Below are 27,563 nucleotides of genomic sequence, written 5' to 3' on the forward strand. Positions count from 1 at the left end.
TTTATTCTTTAATTGGAAGTGTATGCTTAGAGAAATTATCTAATTTATGCATGTTTGGAAAGGGCACTAGCAAAATTCTTGCAGGGATTCCCAACTACTGAAATATACTATTGTTAGAAATGCTGTTAATATTGCCAAGATAAATTATTTAATTGTAATTTTTTATATGATAATTTTATAGCTTAAATTTTTAATACTGCACTGGTTTTTAATGAATATTACACTGAAATGAAGAGAGAAATTTTATTTCTAATAATTTGCTGAGAAACAAAGTTTTTTTAAATTTAAACAATTCAGCTATTGTTCAGCTGAAGTCAAAACAGCATTAAAGTTTCTTAACTGCTTAGAAATGACATTGTTTCAGCTAAGAAGTTCAGTAAGTTTGAGTTCTGTTCTATTTAGCCAATTTTTTTTTTTCGCGTTTTTTGAAACTAAATTGAAAATATCCCACATTCAACATGAAATTAATTCTGTTGCAACAGAGTTTGATTGTTGAATTATTTTAAAAAATTTATGAGATATTATTGCTTAAAATATTGATTTGCCATACATGCAGCATTAAGAGAAAAAATATATATATTTAAGGATAACTTTTAATGCGTTAAATCTTATTATACAAAGATTTAATACATTAAATCTATCTTCTTAAATAGTTTATCACATTAAATAACACAGAAATTAAAAAATTGTTTATGTATTTATTTTATAAAGTATTACATGTAAGAATAAATTATGTACTAATACTTTTCAGATGATATAACTTATTCTATTTATATTGCAGACTTTATAAAGAATTTGTTAAAAACTCCTCAAATAACTGTTCCACTTCATTTCAATAAAATATATTTTTGAATAAAATGTAATGAAATTATTAATGGTATTTAAATAACAATGCAAAACAAAAATATTTCAGATTTATATTCAAATACATAAGTAATAATCAAAGTCATACTAATGACATTTTTTGTTACATTTTAGGTATATCTTATCACCATTGAAAAGCCCAAGCAACTTGCTGTAGTTGTAGCAGCAAACCATTTTTATTACTGTAGATCGACAAGCTACTGGAAATGGCTAAATTTTAGAAATGTTATTTGACATCTTTCCTGGGACCAACAATAGAAAATGTAATGATGTTATTGTCTATAATTTTCAGTATGATAAATTCCTGCATTAACATAAAACAAAACTGTCATAATTATATAAAAAAATAAATACAAAATGTTGATATTTCAGCAAAGTTATAAGTATTAACAACAAAACATTTTTAAATTGAACAGACAGATTTTATATGTATATTTATGAACATATATGTTTAGAGTTAAATAACATTCAGATATTTCAAATGATTATTTAATGGAATGCTTTTAAATTAATAGACAAGAACTAAACTACACAATGTACACAGTGAAAGATTTTTTAATAATCTCTCCTGTTTTTATTGTATCTTCCCATTCTTCGTGCAGCAGCATCCTCTGCATCTCGCTTGGACTTCCAAACTTGATATCTGTCTGCCATATCCACTAAGTCTTGAGATATTTCCTAAAAATATCACACAAAATATTTCATATATAACAAATTTTTTTCTAAAAACAGTAATCTAATTATTCATAGGATTTCTGTTTAAGTTGTTAGAAATGAAATTTGTTTTTTCATTTATTTTCTGGATTTTTATTTGTTTATAAAATAAAATGTTTAAAAATTTTATCCAAAAAATATAAATGCTGCAAATTACTTCAGAACATATCTTACATTTAACTTGAAAATTTTCCAAAAAAGAAATCCAATTTTCATTGATTTTTAAAAGTAAGATCATTTTTAATTATTTTCCTTTATTATAATAGTGTATTTTAGACTATTATTTATGAATTATAATCAAAAAGACTTATTCAAAAGGAAATTAATTTAATCTTTCTTTGCAACAATGGAATATTGAAACTATGCCTTTCACATTTAAAAATACATAGAAATTAAACTTTATTAAACAGGAGTAATGAACTTTTGAAAGCTGGATAAAATAAAAATTCTCTCTTTTGTATTGATAAATAAAAAACTGGTCAAAATGCTGCCCAATTACCATTATGAGTAATAAGCAGCACAATACTGTACTCATAATATGGTTAAAGCATCTACATTTGAAAACTAAGAAATTCAAAACTAAGAAATAGCTTCTATAAGCATTTCTTGCTCATGTTCCAAATGAAAATTTTGATAATTTAAATAAACAATAATTATTAAATAAATAAATAAATATACCACCCCACACACACACACACGTATGTGGAAAGACCTTAATGTTTGCCTAAATATATAAGAATACTTATTTCAATAAAAAATATATTATATTATGCAAATAGTTTAGATGAAAAGTAACATATTATTTTCTCACTAATAAAAGAACAAGGATTTTTGCCTGAAGAATAAAACAACTACATAAATCATCATTACAGTAACTTATACTATTTTCATTATTAGTACATTTTTCATTTTATGAATTTTCTATATTCTGGAGGAAATTCCCCCAGGAAAGTTTCAATTTTATTTATATTGTAAATATGTTGACTAAGAAATATATGGCCTATCATTTTGTTAGATTATAAATACAGCATATTATTAAAAAATTATAATTATTTCATGAAAAATTCTTTTAAATTTAATAATAAAACTATCAGAATTTTAAAAGCATGACAGTGAAAATGATTTGTAATGAATTAGAAGTACAGTGCACTTTAATCTTTAATCCATACTAATTATTGTTGGGGAGTTGTTTGGATTAGAAAAGAGTTCAATTAGCAGGGTTATATATAAAGAAAAGAAACCGATTACAGATAAAAGTGTATATATTTAAAAATATTCTGTGATTTCTTCTTGGCTGGAATATTTATCACCATAACTAACATCAGTTTTGATTAGGAAAACTGCACTCTAGTTTTCAATTAAATAATATATCCTAAATTTCATCTTTTTATTAAGAATTAGGAGAATAGTATAAAATGAAGATATCAATTTTAAAAGAAGTATCTCTAATGCCATATCATCATGATTGAAAAGTTAGACTTTTATTTAATAACAACAATAATAAAATAATCCAACTTATAAAAACAACATTTTCAGAAATTTCACTCCCATTTTCAATTAGAAATAATTACAAAAATGTGTTATTGTAAAATTAAAAATTATTTTATTATAAAAATTTGATTTAAAATTCATCCATTTCATTATTAAAAAAGTTAAAACACACCACAGTTATTTAATACTCTGTTTTAAAATCCAAACTGGATTTTAAAAAAGATTAATATTTTAAAAATATGTAACTACAAAATTTATTGTAATATTCAAGTCTAATAAATATTATTTTTCAGTCAAACACATTTGTTACATACTGATACATTTTTAACTACATCTAATATATTGAAATATTTCTCTCTTTTCCTCCCGCCCAATATTACATGCTAATATAATCTTTGAATGAATAAAGAAAATTTAAGTATGTTCAATTCTAATGGTAACAGTTAAATAGATTATTGTTTTTTATTCTATAAATTGCACTATAAATATTTAAAAGTAAAAACATTGATTAAAAAAATTAAATTTTCAAAATTTGCCATCATAACAAGTCAACCTCTGGGACAACATAAAATGAAATAAGCCTACATCATAAGTCATTAATTTTATTATACTATGGTCTATGCAGGGAAGGAATAGACAAGAGTCAGCCTGAGCTGGAAGGGTCTATGTCAGATGAAAGGAACAGGAGGAGACATTTGTTACCTCCTTGTGAGTTGAAACAGGGATCTGTCTCTTTCAGCTGTTTTTTTTTTTTTTTTTTACATTTCTGAAATGTTTTTATACCATGTTTATTATGAAGTAATAAAATTTGTATTAAAAAAATTATTTGTCTTCTAACATTACTCATACCTCCTTCCATCCAACACACACTTCCAGTTCAGGCAGGCTGATGTCTACTCTTTTGCTGTACTAAATATAATTATGTTAGGGACAGTTTGAGCTACATTTAATTCAAGTTATGAAAGTAATTTTTAGAGTTAATATACCAAGAAAATTTGAGGGAGTTACCAAAATAAAAAGTATATTTCAAAATTTTGTCATAAAATTTACTTATTGTAAACAGAAATAAATTTTTCTTTACAAACTAATTCATAAACTACTTAGCTTAGTTTGTTATAAAATCATTTGTGAACAGGCATTTATTTAACTAAAATCACAACCAAATAGTCTATCATGCATTATGATATTTTTACATAATCCATAAAATAAATAACTAAAAAAATTTTCTGATAAAAAATAGTAAAAAAACAATAGCTCTTTGCTCTAAGTAATTATGTAACAAAATGAACAAACCATTAAAAATTCAATTTTTTCATACTTTGATGCATTTTGGATATGAGACTGAAGTGTAATAGACACAATGAATTTCAAAGAATGAATCTTAACATTAACTATAGAAAAATAATGAAATATATCAGATTTCATATCAGCAATTTTTGACTTTAAAACTATTCTAATAAAAACCAAACAGTTTTTAAACATTGAAATATTATTATTAAATAATAATAAAGCTTAAAATATACAGCTAAATATTTAATTTTTAAAAGATATGCCAGTGGTTGAGCAATAGCTGATTGTGGCTTTGTACCTGCCCAATGGATTGTAGTTTTATGGGTTTTCTTCATGTATCTATGACCCAAACAGGGAACAGTTTCCCTAGAAAGTTCTCAGAGGAGACATCCTGTTAACAGATTCTCCTTTTATGGCATAATCTTATCCCTTCAAATCCTTATTCCATCCTAATTCTATTTTGAGGTTAAATTGCAAAAATAACCACAGAGAATTAAACCAAATATCTGACTATAGCAGCAGTAATTTATAATGAAAAATTAAAAAGGAATCAGCATAATACAAGAAGGAAGAAAACAAAGACAAATTTTTGGAAAATGGACAAAATCATGAAATTAAACTCCTAAATTCATAGAATAATTTGTTAAAAAGTTATATTTAGTTATTTGAAAGTTTAGTAATTTATTTATAAGTATATAAATGCTTTGCTTTCTATGTTAAAAGATATACAAATACTGTAATTGAAAAGAAAACTTTTTGTTTAGTATTTCCAATATAATTATATGAATATAAAAAGGACTTTAGAATGTAAAAATGATTACCAAATCCATTGAGATTATCCCATTTTTAAAATATGTATTAAATTTTTAAAAAATGTAAATTGATTGGTATAATGCATTTATGGTTCAGAAAGATAGATTTCCTGATAGATATGCAAGCACACAGACACTCAAAATTTACTGACGAGCTACATGTAACATATTGGCAGTAAAGGAATAATTAACAACTTAACTATGATGATACACAGTACAATTCCAGTAACCTGTCAAAGATCAGAACCAAATGTGTGACAGATTAATGAATTAGGCAAATTAGCAAACGATTAAGAACATACATTCATTATGTACTGTACATACATAACTACATATAAAACTTTACAAAAGTATAAGCCATATTATAACTATATATAAAGTTAAATCAAATGAATAAATATTCTCTACTTTTGAAAAAAAAAATCCATAATTTTTGTCTATCTCTATTTATTTAACCTTTTTTGAAGTTACATTACAAATGGCCAGATGCCAGAGACAATTGAAGCATTAGCTTATCATTCTGAGAACCTGGGATTGAATCCAAATGAACAACCCAGGAATTTTTCATCATCAGTCTGAACCAGATGTATTGGGTCTCATTTTTCACCACCTGGCCACCCTGACTGTGAGCGTGATCCAGTGGCGTAGCGTAGTGGGGGCAGCAGGGGCGGCACTTGTACATTCAGATTGCCACAGTTTTGGTAGAAGTGATTCCACTTAACCACATACAAGTCTACAATTGCAACAAAATAGACTTAACAAGTTATAAATTTGAAGAGATCTTATTTCAAGTGAACGTGAAACTCAAGCTTAGTAGGTTCAAGAATTGACACAAAATTTTGTGACTATGTTGTAGAAAAGACACTATGAATCACTGTATTTGTGCTTCATTTTCATAATGTCTTTTCTACAACGTGCAGTCACAGAATTGTGTGTCAATTTTTGAACCTACTAAGCTTGAGTTTCATGTTCACTTGAAATAACAAGTTGCCATTAATTTTCTTATTCAACTCTACAGCTTTTCCTTATGTTACTTCAGTGTTTTGTTGAACAAAACACTGAAATAACACAAGATCTACTTGACTGTTAACTGTAGTGTTTCATTGTTTTTCTCTCAGTAACATTCCCACCAGATGCTTCTATCTTACTAATTTAATCAACTTTTTCACTATTCATTTTTAAGTCATTTAGAGTAGTTCTCCCAATCCTAAATAATTTGACAAACTTGTAATTTCACCCCCTTTTTTAGTCATTAAATAACTTCAAAATATTTTTTAGACAAATCTAATGTTATGTTTTTGCTCTTGAGACATTTTAAATATTCATATAATATAACTTCTTAAAATTGTTACTGCATAAAAACACAAACAAAGATTTAAAAAAACTTTGTAAGAATTTAAGCTAAGATATGTGGTTAATGGCATTGTAAATGATTAATTGGTAATAACATACGGTTGAAATGGAGATATTGACTGAGTGTCAGATTACAAAGAATGCAGACTAAAGAGTGGCAATCTAATAAGGTTCTACTGTAAAATGTATTGATATTGATTGAAAAGACATTTAAAAGTAAAAATTTAGGTATCTAATTTCCTACATATTCAAATTTTTATTCTTGTTTTGTTAAATTTGTTTATTTTTGTAGGATTAATATTAATTTAATGATTTTGGTTCAATAACAATGTAAAATTGAATTTTAGAGTTTTTTTCTATAGAATGATTTTTCCATCAAATTTTAAAACATTTACAAAGCAAAAATATTTTAATTTCTGGACCAAAATCACTTAGAAACAATTGATATATTATTATGTTGTCAAGCAATAATCCTAAAATCACTTAAACAGCAAAATGAGATGCTTTTGTAAGAAAATATAATGTAACATAACTAAAAAAAACTACAAAAACGAACAAACAATCTTTACATAAAAGATGTTCTATATCAGGGTGGCCAACTTTTGTGCACATAAGATCTACTTTTTATCGTAAAAATGTTTTGCGATCGACTTGTTGTCATAGGCATAGTCTAAGTGGGGAGGGGGAAGTGTGAAATACATACTATGTTTATACACTGTTTCAGTACGAAGTGCACTCACTGCTTATGAGTCGAGTCATAACTGCATGCACACAGTTGCGTTCGGTTACAAATATAATACATTAAGTCAAGACATCGCTAGTGATCGACCAAAATTGACTTGGCGATCGACCGGTCAATCGCGATTGTCTTGTTGGCCATCCCTGCTCTATATAATTTATGATTTAAAATCATCAACAAAGCTGAAACAAAAATTAAAGTAAATTTTTCTCTTCTTTCCAGCACAAACTTTAGTAGTACAAATGAACATTTTTGATCACTTAAATGGCCTCACCAGATACAAATAGCAAATTCAGAAGAATCTGTTGCATTCTAGTATGTTTGAAGCTTTTTTAAAAATTTCACACAGCCACATGATGATCCAAACAGATCCAAAGTGTGAAATTTTTAAAAAAAGCTTCAAACGTACTAGAATGCAACAGATTCTTCTGAATTTGCTATTTGTATCTGGTGAAGGCCATTTAAGTGATCAAAAATGTTCTTTTGTACTACTAAACTTTGTGCTAGAAAGAAGAAAGAAGAGAGAAATATTACTTTAATTTACGATTTATTTTGAATAAACCAAGTAATTAAAAATGATGATATAAAAACAATAAAAAAAATATATTAAAATGTTATTTGTTATATATACTAAGTTTTTTTTTTCTATTCAATTTTATATGAAATCATTATATCTGTCTTACAATTTATTTGCAGATAATCAACTTACCTGGCCAGCTTCTTCCATAATCTCAATAAGATCCTTAGCTTTACTCCAATCATTACGAGTCATTAAAGTAATGGAAGCTCCTGTTTGGCTTTAAAAAAAAAATTAATTTAAAGTTATTCAATTATTATTAAAAATGATAGAAGAAATAATGTAAATATTAATAATAATAATAAAAGTTTCGTGTGTGATGGAAAATGGCTAATAAATGTAATATTAAAAATTTTAAACAAACCATGCACAAACTATTAATTTTTCATTCAGTTAATAACTCATGAAGTTTATAAATTGTGATAATTCAATTACTTCATAGCCTATTTAATCCTATGTGATTTTTATAAATAGATTAAAACAATTTTAAATGCAAATTGATTTAATTATTTATAAGATAAAAAATAGATCATCTATTAAAATTTAAATTCCAATAATTTATAATAAAGAATTTAATGTATTACTATATATTTTTCTATAAATATGATCTGTTAAGTTTTTGAAGTTAAATCTTAAAATGAGACAGGAATCATGACATCTAATTTTTTTTATCATGCATCACAATTATCTACATTTATGAAGATATTCATATAAACTACAGTTATTTCTTGGAACATATTGCTACAACAATAGCAAAGAAGAAAAATTTGACAAGAACACTTTACAGTATATATCTTGTTTGCTGATGAATAAAAAAGGGTATTAAAGCAATGAAGAATATACACAAATAAACTCAATGACAAAATGTTACCAAGAAGAAAACTTAATAAAACTATTAGTGTGAACATAATGACCATAGTAAGATTGACACTGACACAATTAGGATGAGCAATTCTATATTTTTAAAGAATGATATAGATATTTGATTTCTGATTTGCTGCATATGAAATAAAATTTGGTAGGCTGGTTTCTTATACTTTTTGAAATATGAATTTATATATATAATAAATATTTTATGCTTTATCACATTTTCATAAGGATTCTGCATACATATTTGCATATTTGTTATATATTTTTATATGTATAAATTTGATTATATATATTTATATATTTTATTTATTTACTTAATTTTACATATAAATATCAGTGAAAGATTTTAAAAATAGCATCATCATCTATGGCAACAACATCAGTATATAAATCAGTAATACTGCAAGTTGATACATCCTTCTGTAGTTGTTAATTAAAAACAAGAGATTTGTTCAGTTCATCTGTTCTAAGTTGTTACCATACAAGACCTATCGCAATTGGAATTTTTACAAAATGAATGAATTTAACTAAAATTATTCCTCTCCTGCATAGTAATTATTTTTTATGATATATCATAGAATTCATCTAAGTTACATTTTATTTATTCAATTATTTAAAGATTTAAAATGCTTAAAAGAAATATATTGAAGAAATAATGACAAAGACATTTGGAGAAGGAAATTTAAGAGATGAAATAATAGAAAGGAAAACAATATTAAAGCTGCATAAAGTTTGCTAATGGTATCAGTTTTGAAAATATAAAAAAGACATTATTACAAATGGAAAAATGAGAACTAATTGATAAATAATATCTCCCACAGCAGTCTGCAAAGTGTGTGATAAAAACAACCATCATTTAATAACCATAAATGTTGAGTCTGTTTTGAGAAATCTCTTAAATTGTCATTCAGAAGTCGTCAAGTTTAAAAATAAGCTCATCTTTATCATCCTGTAGAAAGAAATGATCAAATCAATTTTGTGACTCTTAAGTACCTTACAAGGATTTGAAACTGCACTACAGTAAGAAAACAAAGAACTCTTAAGAAACTAAATCTACAGATTATTCTGCACCCTACTTACAGTCCAGATCTGACATCCCCAGATTTACAGTTGTTCCCTAAAATTAAACATGGTGTTGTAAAGGTCAACACTATCAGATTCTGAAGTTCAAGCTGCTGTACAGGAATGAATTGAGAAAGAACCAGAAAATTTTTTCAATTACAAAATGCAAAAATGAATTGAACACTTAGAAAAAGGTATCATTCTAAATAGTAATTATATATAACAAACAGATCAAACAAACAATATTTCAGAATGAAATAAATGACAACAAAAAGCTATAAAATTTAAAATCAAATTAACAAGTATCAACAAATATCATATCTAAAGGAAAATTGTAAAAATCATTGTTTTTACACAGTTATAAAGTACATTGATGGAAATTGAAATATGACAAAAATAAAAATAAAATAATAATAAGATCATTAAATCATTTTTTGAATAAAAAATATTATTTTACAATGAGAAAAAACTTAAGTAATTAAATGCTGCACTATACCATAAGCTGTTAAAATGGGAGGTATCAAAAATATAAAAAAAAAAAATCACTGAATCCTAAACTTTGATAAGGAAAGAGAAAATAAGTATAAATTATTATAGACAAACTAAATGTTTGACATCTCTTAATACTTCTTCATATGTGAAAATTTAAAATTCATTTTATCAATTTATTAAAATCTACCTTAAATAAAGGTTGTGTAAGGGGTCCAAAAAACCAAAATTTCTCTTCCGCATGGCAGGCTTCTAGTAGAAGCTTCATGTACTAGATGAATGTTCAATGAATCCATGCCATTAGTTTATCAGATGGCATTGGCATTGTTGAGAGAGACTGTTTTGCAGCAATGAACTTTGAGATTTTTTTTTCAATGCATTATGCTATTTCGTAATGGCTGACGTGATAGATATTGTACATTTGGAATTTGTTCCTCCAGGTCAAATCATTAACCAGAGTTTTTATCTGGAAGTTTTGAGAAGATTGTGTCAAGATCAGAAGAAGCATCCTAAACAGGTGACTGGGGTTTCCACCATAACATTCCTGCCTATACCAAACTATATTCAATGGTTTTTGGCCAAAAACAGTATGAGCTCCATGCTTCACCCTCCCTTCTCCCCTATGCAACTGTTTGAGAACTTTTTCATCCAGGGAGGAGAAAAAATTTTCTGGTGTGAAAGAGGTGAAACAAAAAACTGCAGAGGCATTAAATGGCATCAAAATTGATAAATTCAGGAACTGTTTATAGCAGTGGGAAAAAAGTCTTGATAAGTGCAATGCAGAGTACTTTGAAGCTGACTAAAGTGAAGCATGAGCAATACTTGAGCTCACGTGTTAAAAATTTAATAAAGGTGTCAAATCAGAGGATCAAGCTTTGATTCTAATGCTTGTAAAAACTTGAAGAAAAACGTAAATAAAAATGGGAAAGAATTAAAAATTTTAATTGAGAGAACAAAAAAAACTTTAAAAAGGATATCTAGTGCAGAGATTGTGTTTCAGACTTAAAGAATTGGTAGTAAACAATAAGTAAATACAAGTAGAGTTTTCAAAGTTTGATTAACTTCCCTTGATCAAAGACGCAGTGTCAAATTTGACCCTTCATGGCTCAAAATGGTCTATTATCCACCTGGATACAAGAAACTCGCCAATCGGAAAACAGATTGGGGTTCTTTAAAAACCCCAACCTCAAGATCAAAGCAAGACTTTCCCGGTCTCACTGTGAGCTGTAACTGTCACTCGCACTGATTGCTACCTTGGTCACATTGCCTCCAGTGTTCTATGCACACAGACTTTCATCCTTATCTTCATCTTACCGCATTGGACTGTTTTTCATCACTTTTGTCACCATACTTCCCAACATACAACTCCTTAAATCATCATCTAGACCGACCATCCCAGGGCCATCAACTCTCCAACAGACCAGTAGCAATTGTTGACAAGTCACTCCACTTGATGCAAGACTTATAATTAATAAATTGGTTTATTTGTAACTGCAGATGTCTCCCTCACTTCCATTCATCCCATATCCAATAAATCCTGACATTTGTTTATCCTCTAATTCTCAGCAACCTCACAAAAGTTTGAACATTAAAAAAAAATTGTATAGTTATTTTTATTAGATAAATTCTGGATTTTTCGGTCCCTCCCACATATAAAATTTATAAACAATTTTTTTACAACTTTTAATAATAAGTCTTATTACATAATTAAATACATACCCTGCTCTTCCAGTTCTTCCAACTCTGTGAACATATTCTTCAATATTTCTTGGAAAATCATAATTAAAAATATGCCTAAAAAATATTTTGCATATTTAAATTTTATACATACATATATTCCTTTTATACAAAAATAAATTTCTATTGTAAATGTAAAATTTTAATTTTTACAAAATTTGAAAAATTAAAATAATAAAAAATAATAATAATAAAGTTTTGATTTAGTTATATTAGTAGCTTGATTTACGGTTATGATTTTTCAATTTGTTACATCTAAATATGATGATGATAGTAACTATACAACAACTAATTATACTGCAATTAAAAGATTAATTGTGCATTGTTATGTTAAAATTATAGCCAGCTTGACGTGCATTGAAAATGTATATTTTTTTATTATTTTTATTATTAAAATGAAGAAATCATTATTTAAATTAAAAATATACAATTGTGAGAATTCGAATTGACCGGCAAAATAAAAATTTAAATTAGTCTTTATCTTGACATCAATAACCAAATTCCAAACCAAAAGCCGACCCATCTTAGGGGAATGACTGTACTTTCCCTCCCCTCGAAACTCGAAACTGAGTCACTCTTGGAACTAAAGACAAAATTCGCTTATTGGCGAGAAAAGTAACAAGGGGACGAAATAAAAAGGAGGGGAGCAAGAACAGAGGGGTCGTCGTTCGTAGCTCCCGCCTATAGTCGGACCTTTACGCCTTCACGCCTAAAATCTACGAAGCCTCTACGGCACCGATTGGAGTGACTTCCGAATAGACTGTATCCTCGGACTCTGACCACCTGTTGAGGTATGATGACCGCTTATTTGTAAACTCTCTCTCGGGTTCGAACTTTCCTATGTTAGTACATAATATCTCTGTCAATGTTATTCGGTGTAACTGTCCTTTATTGTTTTGTAATAAATTCTGTTTGTTATTGTAACTGGTGTCCTTTATTCGAATCTCGCCTCTGTCTTATCAACGATCCCCCCTCTCCTCCTCCACTCGCCTGACAAGTAACTAGTTCCAGACTGGACCAGCCATCCTCGACAGTGGGCAGGTCTTAACCGACCTGTTAACCGAGATAAAGGAGGCCGACTCCGTCCCACCTCCCGGTGATCCCACACAATATTTTTGTTAATAAATTTATTTTTAGTTATTATACAGTATATATTTTAATTAATTTTTAAGTAATATTAATATGAATTAAATAAATTTAATAATCTATCTAAAAGATGTTGTGAAATTAAATAAACAGCAGAAAGAGAATTTTTCAGTAATGAAACTTCTTATTTTCTTTGAATTCCTCTTAGACAGGATTAAATTATACTGTATTTCCAAAAATATTTCTTACTATTACTGTACAATTTTCTTTAATAGAGTATAAAAGATTCAATGTAAAAATCTGCTCTATGCTATATTAAGTTTAGCATAAAAAACCTAATACAATTTTACATGGTCGGCGTTATTTACATCTAATAAAATTTAAAAGTAAATACGACTTAATCAAAGATGAAATCTTTGTATTCTGTCTTTTCTTTTCGCCATTTACACCATCCGTAGTCCTTTAGCACTTCACAAAATCTCAAAGACGACCTTTCCTTTGAGGCTATTGCCTCTGCAGAAAAATGTAAAACCAGGTAAAATGTCATCTGGTGTTAAAACCACAATCACAAAATTACATTTTAAAGTAAAAATCAATACAATTTTACGTGGACGGCATTATTTTGTGAAGTGCTAAAAGACTATGGATGGTGTAAATGGCAAAAAGAAAAGACAGAATATAAAGATTTCATCTTTGATTAAGTCGTATTTACTTTTAAATTTTATTAGATAAAAAACCTAATTTATAGAACAATAAAATTGAGATATAAGATTATTCTATGAATATAATTTTATAATTATTTGATGTTAATTAATTGCAATTCTAAATTCAGAAAATATACACACATCAAATTCTGTTTTATTCCAAATTTGTTAACCTCATTATTTTTTTTCAGAAAATACTCATTTTAATCATTCTGTATTATTTAATTTTATGTGTATTCTTAGGTATTGATATATATTATATAATATAACATTTATAGATGGCATTTATTTTTAAAAGTATTTTACAAAAAGCTTAATAAATGAGCCATTCACAGGCGAAATCAATTAACCCTTTTAGTTATGTGAAAAATATAAAAAAATAGTATATTCTTGGAATGATTGTTAACAACTTTACTATTTTAATTGTTGTTATATATAAGATACAACGTAACAATACATTCTACAAGGTTTACTTAAATTTTAAAAAAGAATATCTTATTTCTTCAATTTATGTACTTTGTTTTGTGGAGTTAATTGATTTGACAAATAAGCAACTCAAATGTGCCAAAATAAGCATTTCTTTAAATTATTGTAAACAAAATCGTAAAACAACCATATGTCAAAAATAAAATGTTTTTATTAATAATAGATTCATGTAGTAGTCAAATTCACAAATGTACTATAAAATTTTTACAGATGAATACAACTTTCCATCTTGTCAATTAAAAATTATTTCTTAAAATGTACTCCTTTATGTCAGTCAATGTTTATTTTTACAGACAGGTTAAAAATTTTATCAAAAAGTTACAAAATTGTATATATCATCTTAAAAGCAATAGGAAAATAGCCAATCTTGAGGATACTATTAAAAATACAATCTCTAGTTCAAAATCAGTTGCGCACACTAGTCTCTTGTCATATGTTAAAGTATGTATATGATTTGCACATAAAACAACAAAATAAAAAAACAGTTTCAAAAATGGGAATAAAATTTGTTTACCAGATTCTGCCAATAAAACAAAATGTAGAGACTGTGTAAGTGAAACAGTAATAATTATATGTACAGTACATTGTACAATAAAACATTGTGTTTTAACTGTTTTTATGGTAAATATCAGCCCAAAAGCAGTCAAATTAAAAGTATTTTAAACTTTTATTGAAATATATTTTTTGTGTTCACTGAGAAATTTATAAATTGTTAAACAGGCATTTTTAAATTTTTTGTAATAATAAATTTTTGTATTAATATTTTAAAAATGGCCTAAAAATTGTATGTAATAATTTAAATGTAATCTGGTACCTCAAGCAGCTCATATGGTGTTTTAACTAGATCATCACTACCAACTTAAACCCCCCTCTTCCATAACAGTATAGTAATCAGAAAAATTTAGTGCTATTTTCTCAATAATATACAAATAGTGGGTCTTTATGAGACTTTGGTACAGTGTAAGTATAAATGAATAAAATATGCTCACAAAATTTCATTGAAATTAGTGATTACAGTCAGTCAGGTTTGTCAGCAAATAACTCTCCAACTGAATGTTTAAATAAAACAGAAGACAGACAAATTTCTATTTTTGTTGACTTGAGTATTATTTCACTTATAGCAAAGTAAAATATCATAGCATCTGGACAGTAATTTCTACACTGTTGTTTTAATAATATTGTAAAGTGGGGGATGTTCCACGGTAGATTGCATTAAACATATGAAAATTAGAAAATTTGTAATTTTGTCAAAATTTGCTATAACTGTATAGTTTAAATCCTTCCAAACAAGCTAAGAAAAATTCATAGAAGTTGGAAGGTGCGTAATATTAATATTTAGTAAATTATACTCACGTAATATCTTTTATATCTAAACCACGAGATGCAACATCAGTTGCAATCAAAATGCGAGCTATACCAGTTCTCAAATCTTCAAGAGCCTGTTCACGATCACTCTGATCTCTATTAAAAAAACGAAAAAAAATTCATTGATTCAATTATAAACCTTTTATAATTTTATAAAAATTTTTAAAAATTACAATTTATATAAATTTTTATTAGACAGAGCTTCTAAAGTTTATTACTATTTCTTAAATAAAAGAAATGTACAATTTATTACTATGTAAATAACATTATAAAAAGAAAGAATACCAAATTTTGGAGATGAGATTTGATAGTGGAAAAAATATCATTGGACATGTTTCTGATTTATTACAATAAATCCACACAGGTAAATGCAACTTTTTTACATTTTATATAAGTCCATGAAACTATCATTTCCCCCATATTCATTGTTTTTTCAGATCTCCCAACAAAAAGCAATGAATTCAGGCTTTACTGTATTTAACTGCTTATTAAATAAAAATTTGATCAATTATCCATTACACTTATTCATCCTCATTACTGGTTTTTCCTTAGAGATATCTCAAAAAAATGGATAAACTAAAATCATTTAACAAGCTGATGTCAAAATTATGATGATCCTTGGTACAGCAGAACTTTGTTAAGTTTATCAAGAAACCAATTTAAAAAAAACTTGATAAGAGAAACTTCTTAAGTGAAAAATTTTCTTAAACAGGAACATCTTACATGAAAAATATTTACATTTCTCTTATGGAGAAAAAAATTGGGACTTCTGAAATTAAACTTCACATGGAAGAACTTCTAATGAGAGAATGTCTTAACTAAGTTCTACACTATATACAATTAGCATGGAGAGATACACATTTCAGACAAATTACTTTAAAAATTCAATTTGAAAAAAAAATTGTTTTCAAACAAACATTTCACTTATATATACACTCAAACCTGTTTTTGTGCAGTCTTTTTTTTGTGCAGTATATGAAAATGTCAATCAAATTGGAACATAATTGACTTCTGTAAAATTTTTTAAAACTCTATTGGATGTTTTCTATGACATCAGCAGGTTTTTTTCATTTTTTAATTCAGTAAAATTTTTTTTCTCATACATTTTTTTTGGACCCTGTATTTTAATTGCATAAAAATCAGAAATATTGTGTTAAATGTAGACTGCAGGTGTGAAATTTCACACCTTGTTAAATGAAAAATATAGCTGCAGGAAGTGTTATTCTATCAAATAAAATCATTTTTTAAGGATTATTTTTAATTTTTTATATAGTTTTCCTGTAAAACCACTTTTTGGGAAGGTGTTTATTTCCCGGGAATTATTTCCCAGCAAATTTTTTTAATGTTAGATTCGTATTTAAGTGGAAATAATTAATTAATATAAAAAATAAAATTTTTAGAGGATTTTTTTCCCATTAGGGATTGCAGAAAAAGGCCCAAGGAGTTAAAAAAGCAATTCCTAGTTATTTCGTATGGTTTTGAGTTATTTTCTACGTGAGACTTTTTTTATGCAGTGAATAGGGACTGCATAAAAAAAAAATACTTTTTGTGTTGCGAAAACTTTTTTTACAGCTACTCGTGAAGTTTCGTGCCATTTTTTTATGCAGTCCCTATCCACTGCACAAAAACAGGTTTGAGTGTATACTAAACCCATATATTGATATCACTAAGCCCAATGTATTAATAATAAACCAAAGAATTGCTGTAATTAATCAGACTAATTAAGTGCTATTATTAATAATTAATAAAGTAATTTGGTACTAGAACTAAGAAAGCATTAGGTGCCATCTCTTATTAAATTTAATAATTATACTATTTATTAATTAATTTTGCAGTAAGCAGGAGTTGAGGAATCAAGTTCCACTCCGGAGAGTCATTCTTCGGAGTAGGACTCAAACCCTCAACTCCTGCTTACTGCAAAATTAATTAACAATTTCATTGAAGAATCATTACAAAATAATTGTATAGCATTTAAAATTTCTTTAGCTAAAATTTTTACTTGTCTATGAAATCCAACATCTAAAGGTTGGCATATAAATGTACACTTTGGTAAAATAATTATACTTCACATGAATTTTGATTCATAGATGTTTGAAATACTGTATTATAAATATTAATATTTGTTTGTCCAATGAGTCATGATGTAATATTGTTGTCTTCCTCTGTGACACTTTCACTACTAAAAATTTTCACGTTTGTGTTAAACTAATATAAAATAGTACCACATTTGATTGCTATTAACTCTGATTAATAGTTTTAAGTGAATATTACAAATTTACTATAAAGTTTGTATACTTTTAATGTAATATTAATTAAATTTTATTAATATTTATTAAAAAGACACTCCAACAGTTCCCTCATGAGTGCAAAAATTAGAATATAAAATTCTATATATTAAAAAAAAATACTAACCTGTCACCATGAATTGACTGACAATCAACACCATTTAACAGAAGATCGCTCGACAAATCGTCTGCACTAAAGAAATATAAATGATTAAAATTTTAAATAATGTGAATCATAATAAAATTCTTAAATACACAAACAGTATCTATCATTAATTACCATCAGCAACAAATACAGTAGAACCTCGATTATCCGGATTAATTGGGGATGAAGGTAGTCTGGATAAGAAAAAATCCGGATAATCTAAAAATAATACTGTACTGTATTTAAATTGTGATCAAATTTTCAAGAAAACAAACGTTTGTTTCGAATTTGGACTACTACTGACCAGCACTAACACTGTCTATTGTTTAAAGGCCCTCTGGTGGCACAAGAAAACTGATTTTATAAAATAAAAAGCAGTTGAAACTGTCAAATTTTTATTCATAAAAATGCAAACTATTTATCGTTCTATGACAGGTAAAATTTTTTTGTTGCGTTCACGGCTTTTAAGTAATGCATAAACCTTCGAGGCTCGAGGCCCCTCAGACTGAGGCCATAGGCGGTGGCCCACATCGCCCATGCCTTACACCGCCCTTGGCCATAGAAATGATGTAATTTGAATATAAATTATTTATAAATGTGTGTGTCAAGTTATATTTTTATTACGACACACAATGTATTAAAAAGTTTAGTACCACTGTGCCAGGTGAGATGTTGTCGGGACAAAAAAAGTTAGGCATTCCATCACGTATATAAACAGTGTCGCAATTGCCAAGTGTAAATCAGCAAATTTGTAAAATTTTTGTTTATTTTGAACAACCCAGATAATCGAGGTTTTACTGTATATGCCTGAACTACAAACTTAACAAAATTAACTACACTTCATGCCAAAATAGCTATGATGTAATGTAATTAATGTCTTATAGCATTAAAAATAACTTTTTATTCAAAACTGCAAGTACTTTCAATAGCTTACAACTATCCTCATCAGTCTGGTTCAATTTGAATCAAATCAAACAAGATTTTTCATGTTTGAACAAAACAATAACACAACAGATAACTTTTTAAAAAAGTTCCAGCTGCATGCCCATGGAATGTTGACTTGCTGGAGAAATCACTATACAATTTACAACACACTCTTGGGATGACAATCAATTATATTGGAGCTACTACTAGAATGCCATAGATGTATCCAGGATCATCAGGAAGACATGAAATAATAGGTATACTACAGAACTGGCCAGAAACGTCCTGGACCAATGAGTTAAATGAAACTCCTTTAAAGTTTTCTCTCTATATATATAGTTTGACTATCATCTTCCTTCATTCTTAACCTTTCATATTTTCACTAACCATTCCTGCTTCCTTTTTAACTGCTACTTGTGCCTCTCTATTCTACTACAGTCTTTTTATCAATTATCCTATCACCTACTCAGTGGTGATATTCGGCGGGTTCGCAGGTTCGGCCGAACCCGTTGTTAAAATTTTCAGTTTCCCGAACCTTGTTAAACACACAGAACATTTCTCAGTGGGTTTGTTTTTTTTTTTTAAAATATATTAAAATATGCATATTATACTCTGTAATACTACTAAACTAGGGCCTTATACCCGGTTTGCACTGAGCATTTCAATCTAGATTGTGAGCAAGGTCAGGGAGTATGTCTTGGTGCGATCTCTCTCGACCATTTCAATCGAGGTTTAATCGCAATCGATTCAAGAGTGTTCTTGAAAGTAGATCCAGTCATAAGAGATTCCAGAATGCCACACGCGCGAGACAATACAAGATGGCTGTGGAACACGTGTCGGGCTATGGACAGCGAAAGAAAAAGTATAATGTATCTCGAGAGATGATGACATGTGCCTATTTCTAGAAGCGCCATATTGCGGTAAAGAATTTCTCTGCCTTGAAAAAAAAAAGGTCGACAGTTCTAAAATACTATTGTTACCTGGCCTTCTCCCATGACTCGTTACGTTCTAAATACGCCACTGATTGTTAGATATATGGTTGCAAGAAAAGGTATTGTATTTATTTCTAGCCAAAACTTCCATTTCGTTTGTCGGTGATTGTCAGGGAAAAATTTTCTGCTAGTGAACCCCTTGTTAAATATTTCGAATATCACCACTGCACCTACTGTATTCTAGTAGTTCCTAAAACTCTTATTTCTCTAATTTTACCTTCTATACTTATCCACATTTACTTTGCTCTGTCTCTAGGTTTATTCTTAATTCATCACCTCTTTCAATTCAACTACAGTAGAGCATCGATAAGTGGAATGTCGGTAAGTAGAATGGCCGGAAAGTGGAACGATTTTCAGTCTGACTGTGTCGTGCTGAATCGAATGTTTTTGATACTAAATTTACTTCTAAAGTATAATTTTCATGTTTTTTATATTCTTTAACATATTTATTTTGTTTGTACAAAATGCAGAAATAATTTTTAACGATACAATAGCCTTGATGATTATTATGAAAATTTTCATTAGGCTTAAAATCGACGAAAATTCAACACGAAGCAACACGCAACGGAGAAAAATTCAACAGGAAGCGATACGCAACGGAGAAAAATTTGAACATCGGACAGGTTAATGTATTTTTTCGTACAAAGTCGGAAACTGGAACAAATCATTAACTGGAAGGACCCCAGTCCCCAATTGGTTCCACTTATCGACGCTCTACTGTATTTGACTACCTTTTCATCTCCATCTATCTTCCTTTCGCTTTTTAGCTAACATATTTTCTATATTCATAATTAAAGGTCTCTATTAACTATCCAGATTCATGTTTGAGACTATTTTACAATTTCTATATTACTTTAATTCCTTTCTTGTAATTAGGAATAAATTTCTTATTGATTTCCCTTTGCTATTCTTAAGTATAATCAAGTGGTTCATCCTCCTATAAAAATAGTAAATAAATATTACATGCTATTGTAACTTCTAATATGAATTCTCTCTGTTATATCTCTTGCCATGAAGACATTCATACAGAAATATTCCTTTGTTTCATTGATATCCTGATAACTTCTCCTAACCTTTCTTACATGCTTATTAAAGTCATCTCCAGCTATCAATTTCTCATAAATTTTCTAATGCATCAAATTTCTCCTAAAACTATTTTACTTGATAAGTCTAAATCAACTTCAAGGATACAAGTTTGTACATTATAAACTTTTCTTAGTATTAGATAAAAAAAAATTGTATAAATTAATTTACATCCTTTTCATACATCTCTCGACTTACTTCCTTTCCATATAATCAAATTTTTATTAAACAATAATTTTCAGTTTTGCATAAATTTTGATTACACAAATAAGTTATATAATGTAAGAATTATTATATAATCTTTAACACTTAATTAAAATTCTGAAAAATACAATACTTACACAGCTTTCTTATCAACGAAAACTATCACTTTATCTTCTGGTGTCATATTTTCAATGAATTCATATAACTGAAAAAAGCTTTACAAATTAATAAATAGTAAAATTGATATCTATAATATGATTTCTATAATATAAAAATTTATATTTGTGCTAATGTTGGTTCAATGATTAGGAAATGTTTTAAATTGATTCAGATATTTTATATCTTATTTTAATTATAGATACTTCTACAAATTAAATTTTTAAAATACAATAAAGTCAGCTGTATCATGGGCAGCAAATTAACAATATTTTGCCCAACACAGTAGTAAAATAGTATAAACTTAAACAACACCTTAAATACCTTTTCGGCACAACTTTAATTTATTTAAATGAATGCATTTCAATTTCTTTTCATAAGTCTGTGTTAGATTTAACAGGAAGATTTAAACTTTAAGTTCTGACATTGTAACATTTTTAAAAAACAAATTGAAATAAAGAACTTAAAGTTGGAATCTTCTTTTCATAAGTGTGTCAGGTTTAACAAGAAGTCGAAAATGTTCATTTAAATAAATTAAAGTCGAGTGGTAAAAGTATTTAATTGTTTTAGCTAAATACGTTTCAGTTTACAGAGGTGTATTTTAATAAAATAGTACTTGACTGGCAAGTCATATATTTTTGTAAATATTCACAAAAATAACTTATAGTATCTTATTATTGAATTATTATTAATGTTTTAATTGTAAGAGCATTTTAAAAGCTGAAAATAAAATATTTAACTATTATTATTTATGCAATATTCTTAGTATAAAAGGTTTCATAATTAAACTCCTTGTTCAGAGACATTTACAGTTCAATCTAATGATAAGAACATTGCCAAATTTGGTAGCTAGACTAATTAAAACATGGGAAGTAGTTTTTATGCACAAAAACTTACCATTAGAGTATAAGTTATATTTTCCCCATAGCATTAAACAATATAAAAACAGCATTAAAATAGAGAAAAACATGAACAGCAACACTAAACTGTAATGAATGATTGTTTTTATTGCATTTCACTAATAACAACACAGCTAGAAAACAGTTAATATCAATAGTCAAACAGTCATTCCAAACATATCTGATAATGCAACTTATGCTCTACAAATCTGTTGCCCAAGTCAAGCACCTTGTATTCAACTATGCAGAATAAGACCTGGTTCAATAAACTATCATCTCTCACACAACATTCTTAATAGCAGAACACATGTCTTCAGGAATGTTCATCACAAATCATGCTACAGTGCCTTTTAATGATGCTAAGTTTGAGACACCTACATGGTACACTTTAGTTTTCAGATAACCCTACAACCAAAAATTGTCTGGATTAATGTGGGGGAAGCGTGGTCATGCAAGTTGAAAGCAGCAATTAATTACTCTGTATAAGAAAAAAAACCCTGTCTACCATAGTTAATTTGATTTTAATACCAGAAAAAAAATCTCCCTGGTATTTTTAACATTAACATTGTATTCATGCTAGTCAGATTGAACATAGTAAAAAGTTTTTATTTTGAATGCTATTCCAGAACAGAATAGAAATTTTTGTATCCAGAATATGCAGAATATGCATGTTTTACATTTGATCTGACGAGCCTGAAGACAGCATTAATACAATGCTTCAATATTGTATTAATTGAAAGTACTAGAGTTTTTCTGATATTAAAATCAAATTAATGCCAACAATTAAATTAAAACCAATTCAAATTTAAAATATTCTAGAATCAACTAATAGGATGCATCCAAGTGTTAAAGTTCTAAAACCTTTTTTCATAATGATATATCAAAGTAGGCTTGCCACATTTGTGAAATGCACCTCTCCTCCTTAAAGTTTATACATTGTCCATGCTTCTCTGCTTTAAAAATCTCTAGTACCTCTAGTACTTTGAGTTGGTCCATGTTTGCCGGTGTTCTAATTAATGCAGCACATTGTAAATCAGGTTTAACTTCCTCCTCCCCTGCATATTTCAAAAAGGCAGTAGTCTGCTCTATCTAGATAGGGAGCAATAGTATGCCAGATAGATGCCAGACTACTATGTTAAAATTTTACAAAGAAAAAAAATACATATAGTAGAAAATTTAAAGAAAGAATAGAAATCCTCAAAAGTAAAAATATTATTAATAAAAATCTTAGTGTCAAAATAAATGAAAACTGGCTACAAAAATATAAAATGTTAAAAATAAGGATACATGCAATAATTGCATCTATAAATTAATAATATATATAAAGGTAACTCAAACACATGACTAAATGTAAAAATATTGAAATTTTTTGTATATATTCAACACAGAAATTACTGGTTAAAACCTGTATAATTAATCTAAAATATTTCAGAGGCATCAAAAATAGAATTTGTCAAAGTTTTTTAAAAATAGTTTTTTAAATATTTTAATAAAACATGATAAATTTGAGATTATAAAATTCTCAAAGTTTGAGATTGGGTTCAAGAATAAGATGATGACAGCTAGCTGAGCTGAAAAATGAGAACTAAGTGCCATTTAAGAACCCAAGTTTTATATGTATTTTAGTGTTTTAAAGGCAAAGGCCTTTAAAAACACAAATACTATTATACTTTTTTGAAAAAGTAAATGTATAACACCTTAATGGGAAAAGGTACATTCTTTATTAAGAAACTGTTATTTTAAGTGTTACATTGAAAATCATTACATCTCTTGATTGATTGTAGCTAACAGAAGAGGGGCAAAGACCCAAAATGTGTCTCGGCAAATAGAAAAAAAGAATTAAACAGATGTCATTTATATTATACTTCATTGTGAGAAATAATCAAATCAAGAAATACTTTAATTTAAACAGCAAATTTTCTAACAAAACAAATATACTTCTTTTCACTAGAAGTATTTCATACACTATTAATGGAGATATCAGAAACTTATCACACTGTTGCATCAAAATGACACTTCAACAGTTAGAATAAAACTATTTCTGATATGCATTATGGTTCATAAGATCCTCTTCAGCCACACATAAACACAAATATCTACAATCAGTTTAAGATTATAAATTATAAAATAAAAATTATTAAACTGTTTAAGCTTTCAATTGTAATTGTAATCCATGTTATACTTATGCGGGAGAACCTTGACACTAGAATTTTACAAGATGTATGTCAATAAATTACAATTATATAAACTCAGAAGTAGCTTCACATCGTAACAAAAATGGTTGAAAAATTAATAAAATAACAATTAAAATATTAAAAGAATTGAATACATTGGCAATATTATGAACATTTAAAAGCATTAGATATACAGATGAATACAGAATAAATAATAATGAATGTAGAAAAATTGTAAAACCTTGCTACCATTCTTGTCCAATACAGGAGTTAATAATATCCATAAATAGCTACTGAGTGAGTACAGACTGTCTATATTGAGCTAATTTGCTATGTAATAATGTAACTTGTATGTAGAACTGCATATTTAGATTAGAATTGATTGATGATATTAAGTAATTAAAAAAGTATTAAAACATTTTAGGTTTTTATTAAAATAAATGTATTTAATGAATGAAATTATGCAACATATTTACAGCAGGTTAACTATAAAACATGCAAATGAATTTTTAACTTTCTTATTGTTAATAGTTCTCATTTTATAGTTTTATAATCTTATATTGACTGTAGATACCTGTTTATTCATATATGACTGAAGAGGGTCTTATAGACCAAAATGCATACTAGAAATAAAGTTGTATTCTAACTACAGAAGTATCATTTTGATATCACATTTTTACTGTGGAAAAGTCTCTGATATCTCTGCTAATAGTGTGCGAGATACTTTTAGTGAAAATTAATTGAGAAAAGAAGTTTTAATATCTTAAATATATTTCTTTATTAAAATATTAAAAATCATTTGAATTGAATGCAAACTGATTCTAAAATAATTATTTAACAATGAACTCAATTTGAGGCCTTTTTTTAAAATGAATACTTGCCTTAAGTCTTGCACTCTGGGGAAAAAGTCCCAGCAGAAAGCAGTAATCATGTCATTCAATTAAGGAAAATTTCTTGCTCATCCAAGTTATAGGTATTATAACTCAAAATAAATTTGTTTTGATTAGTAGATACAAGAATTCTGAAAATATTGTAAACACTTGTCAGAATGACTAGTGTTTGTTTCCAATATATCCAGTATTATTAAAAAAACAAAAAAATTTGAAATTATCTGAAATTATTTGTGACTTTAATTAATATATGATTTCTAAATATTTCAAGAAAGAAAGCAATTTGCACAGCAAATTCACAAAATTGAATTTCCATATATGCTTTATTAACCCACACAGATTTCTGTAGTAAAAATACTTAAATTTATAATCAAAAACCTTGTTTTTATACATGTACAGTACACACGCACACACACACACACACACACACAATTATAAAAACAAATACAGAATGATGACAAAATATGTTTCCCTAAAACAATTATTTTGAAAATGATTATGCAACTATTGTAAGTCTTTTGCCAATACATATCTGGAACATGGAACATACTGTAAAAAAATGAAGCATGCAGTGCTGCATTTTTGTCATGCACCATTACATAACAAGAGTACATACAGGAAGGCCTAAATGCAAAATTTACAATCAGAAAAATTACCAAAAAGTGATTAGAAAAAAAAACCACTGATGTTTACACCTTTTATTTTACATAAAATAACAGTCAATGATGTTTACATAAAAAACAACAACACACAGTTGTATCATTAAAACTACAGAACTCTGCAAAACTAATATGTCATCCATTACAGTAGTACAAGCAGTCATTTGCAAGCATTTTAGATATGTAAACTCAAAGAAATATACAATGATTTTTAGTATTTTCCATTCAACTAAATTGTTTTGTAATCAAATTTTTAAAATGTTCATTTAACCCAATGCTACAGAAAACAGTTCTGTAACATTGGCTTAAGTGAACACCTTTCATCTGATAATATCTGTCAACAGATAAAACATTCATTGATATAGATCATTTAGCCCCCCCCATCCATGGTTGTATGAATATCTCAGTCAGTCTCTCCCCATATTGCAAATGTATTATGAAGTGATGTGTGAGGTCCTACAGATGTTCAGGCATCCACCTTAACACTCCTCCATTAAAGCCAGACAACCACTGAATTACATTGAGCTATTTTTTCACGATTATATTTAATTATTTAGTAATTAATTAAAAATAATGGAAAAGTAGCCCAATGCAATCTGGTGGTTGTTTGGCTTTACAAATTTATCAGGTTTCATGAGGTTGGATTGTTTGTGTTTGTATATACCAGACATGGGCAAATGCAGCTCTTTTTGAGTTACATGCGGCTCTTGCTGAAAGTGTTAATTTCTGTTTTTTATTATTATTTTTACAATTTTATTTTTATAATTTTGTGAAAATATGTTTGTTAATTCAATATTTGTTTTATATTATATTTATATTATATAACAAAATCGCGTGCCTTACCATACTGTGAGATCTGGAATCCCCTTGAACGTAAAGTTTTCCTAAATTATATCCGAATTAATAATTACCCCTTTATATTCGGATATAATCCAAATTATACTAAAATTTTACCCTAAATCGAATCGAAATTTCTTCTAGTATAAACATCCTGCCAAAAACTGTCTTGAATATAAACATCCTGCCTAAAAACGGCCCTGGACAAGAAAATATGCGTCCCCGGTCGTATAATCGTCAACTATCCATTGTTCTTACGCTGAGTACAGATCATCTTGCAACTTAAGTTTATAGTTAGCGCCCGAATTCGCCGTATTGTTTCCAATCCCGGGAACACCTATGGCCTAAGCACCTGCACGTGACCAAAATTTCCAGCAAAAAGATATATATAAGATGCTTCCTCCTTCCCCCGGTAGAGAGTCAATCATCGATTCATATCGAGTCGCGATCTTACCCGTTGTGCCTACGGAATATATTTGACGATTGTGCCGCAAGTGCCACGGACCCTTCCCTACAAAGGAATAAGCGATCATCGTGACAAACAGCATATTTGAATTACTGACTGGTCAAGAGGTATGGAACCCACTTATGTGAACTCTCTCTATCCTTCGCGTGATAGGGATATATAGTCATATATATATATATATATATGTCACCCCTTTTAATGTCAGATTTT

The 27,563-nt window shown here is 27.9% G+C and overlaps 1 protein-coding gene across 2 annotated transcripts in view; it reads right to left on the bottom strand.

Moving 5' to 3' along the window:
- Nucleotides 1-903: 903 nt before the first annotated feature.
- LOC136975079 (probable ATP-dependent RNA helicase DDX43) overlaps nt 904-27,563 on the bottom strand; it is a 107,969-nt gene continuing 81,309 nt past the window's right edge. For both annotated transcript variants that reach the window (XM_067270077.1, XM_067270076.1), the window contains 6 exons: nt 21,410-21,477; nt 18,052-18,117; nt 15,628-15,735; nt 11,981-12,055; nt 7,973-8,060; nt 904-1,542 (listed from right to left, as the gene is read on the bottom strand). In XM_067270077.1, coding sequence (XP_067126178.1) covers nt 1,420-1,542; nt 7,973-8,060; nt 11,981-12,055; nt 15,628-15,735; nt 18,052-18,117; nt 21,410-21,477 — 528 coding nt within the window. In that variant the 3' untranslated portion in view covers nt 904-1,419. The remainder of the gene's footprint in view (nt 1,543-7,972; nt 8,061-11,980; nt 12,056-15,627; nt 15,736-18,051; nt 18,118-21,409; nt 21,478-27,563) is intronic.

This window comes from Centruroides vittatus, unplaced genomic scaffold (assembly GCF_030686945.1).
Source record: "Centruroides vittatus isolate TY-2023 unplaced genomic scaffold, ASM3068694v2 contig_364, whole genome shotgun sequence".
NCBI classification, from domain to species: domain Eukaryota; kingdom Metazoa; phylum Arthropoda; class Arachnida; order Scorpiones; family Buthidae; genus Centruroides; species Centruroides vittatus.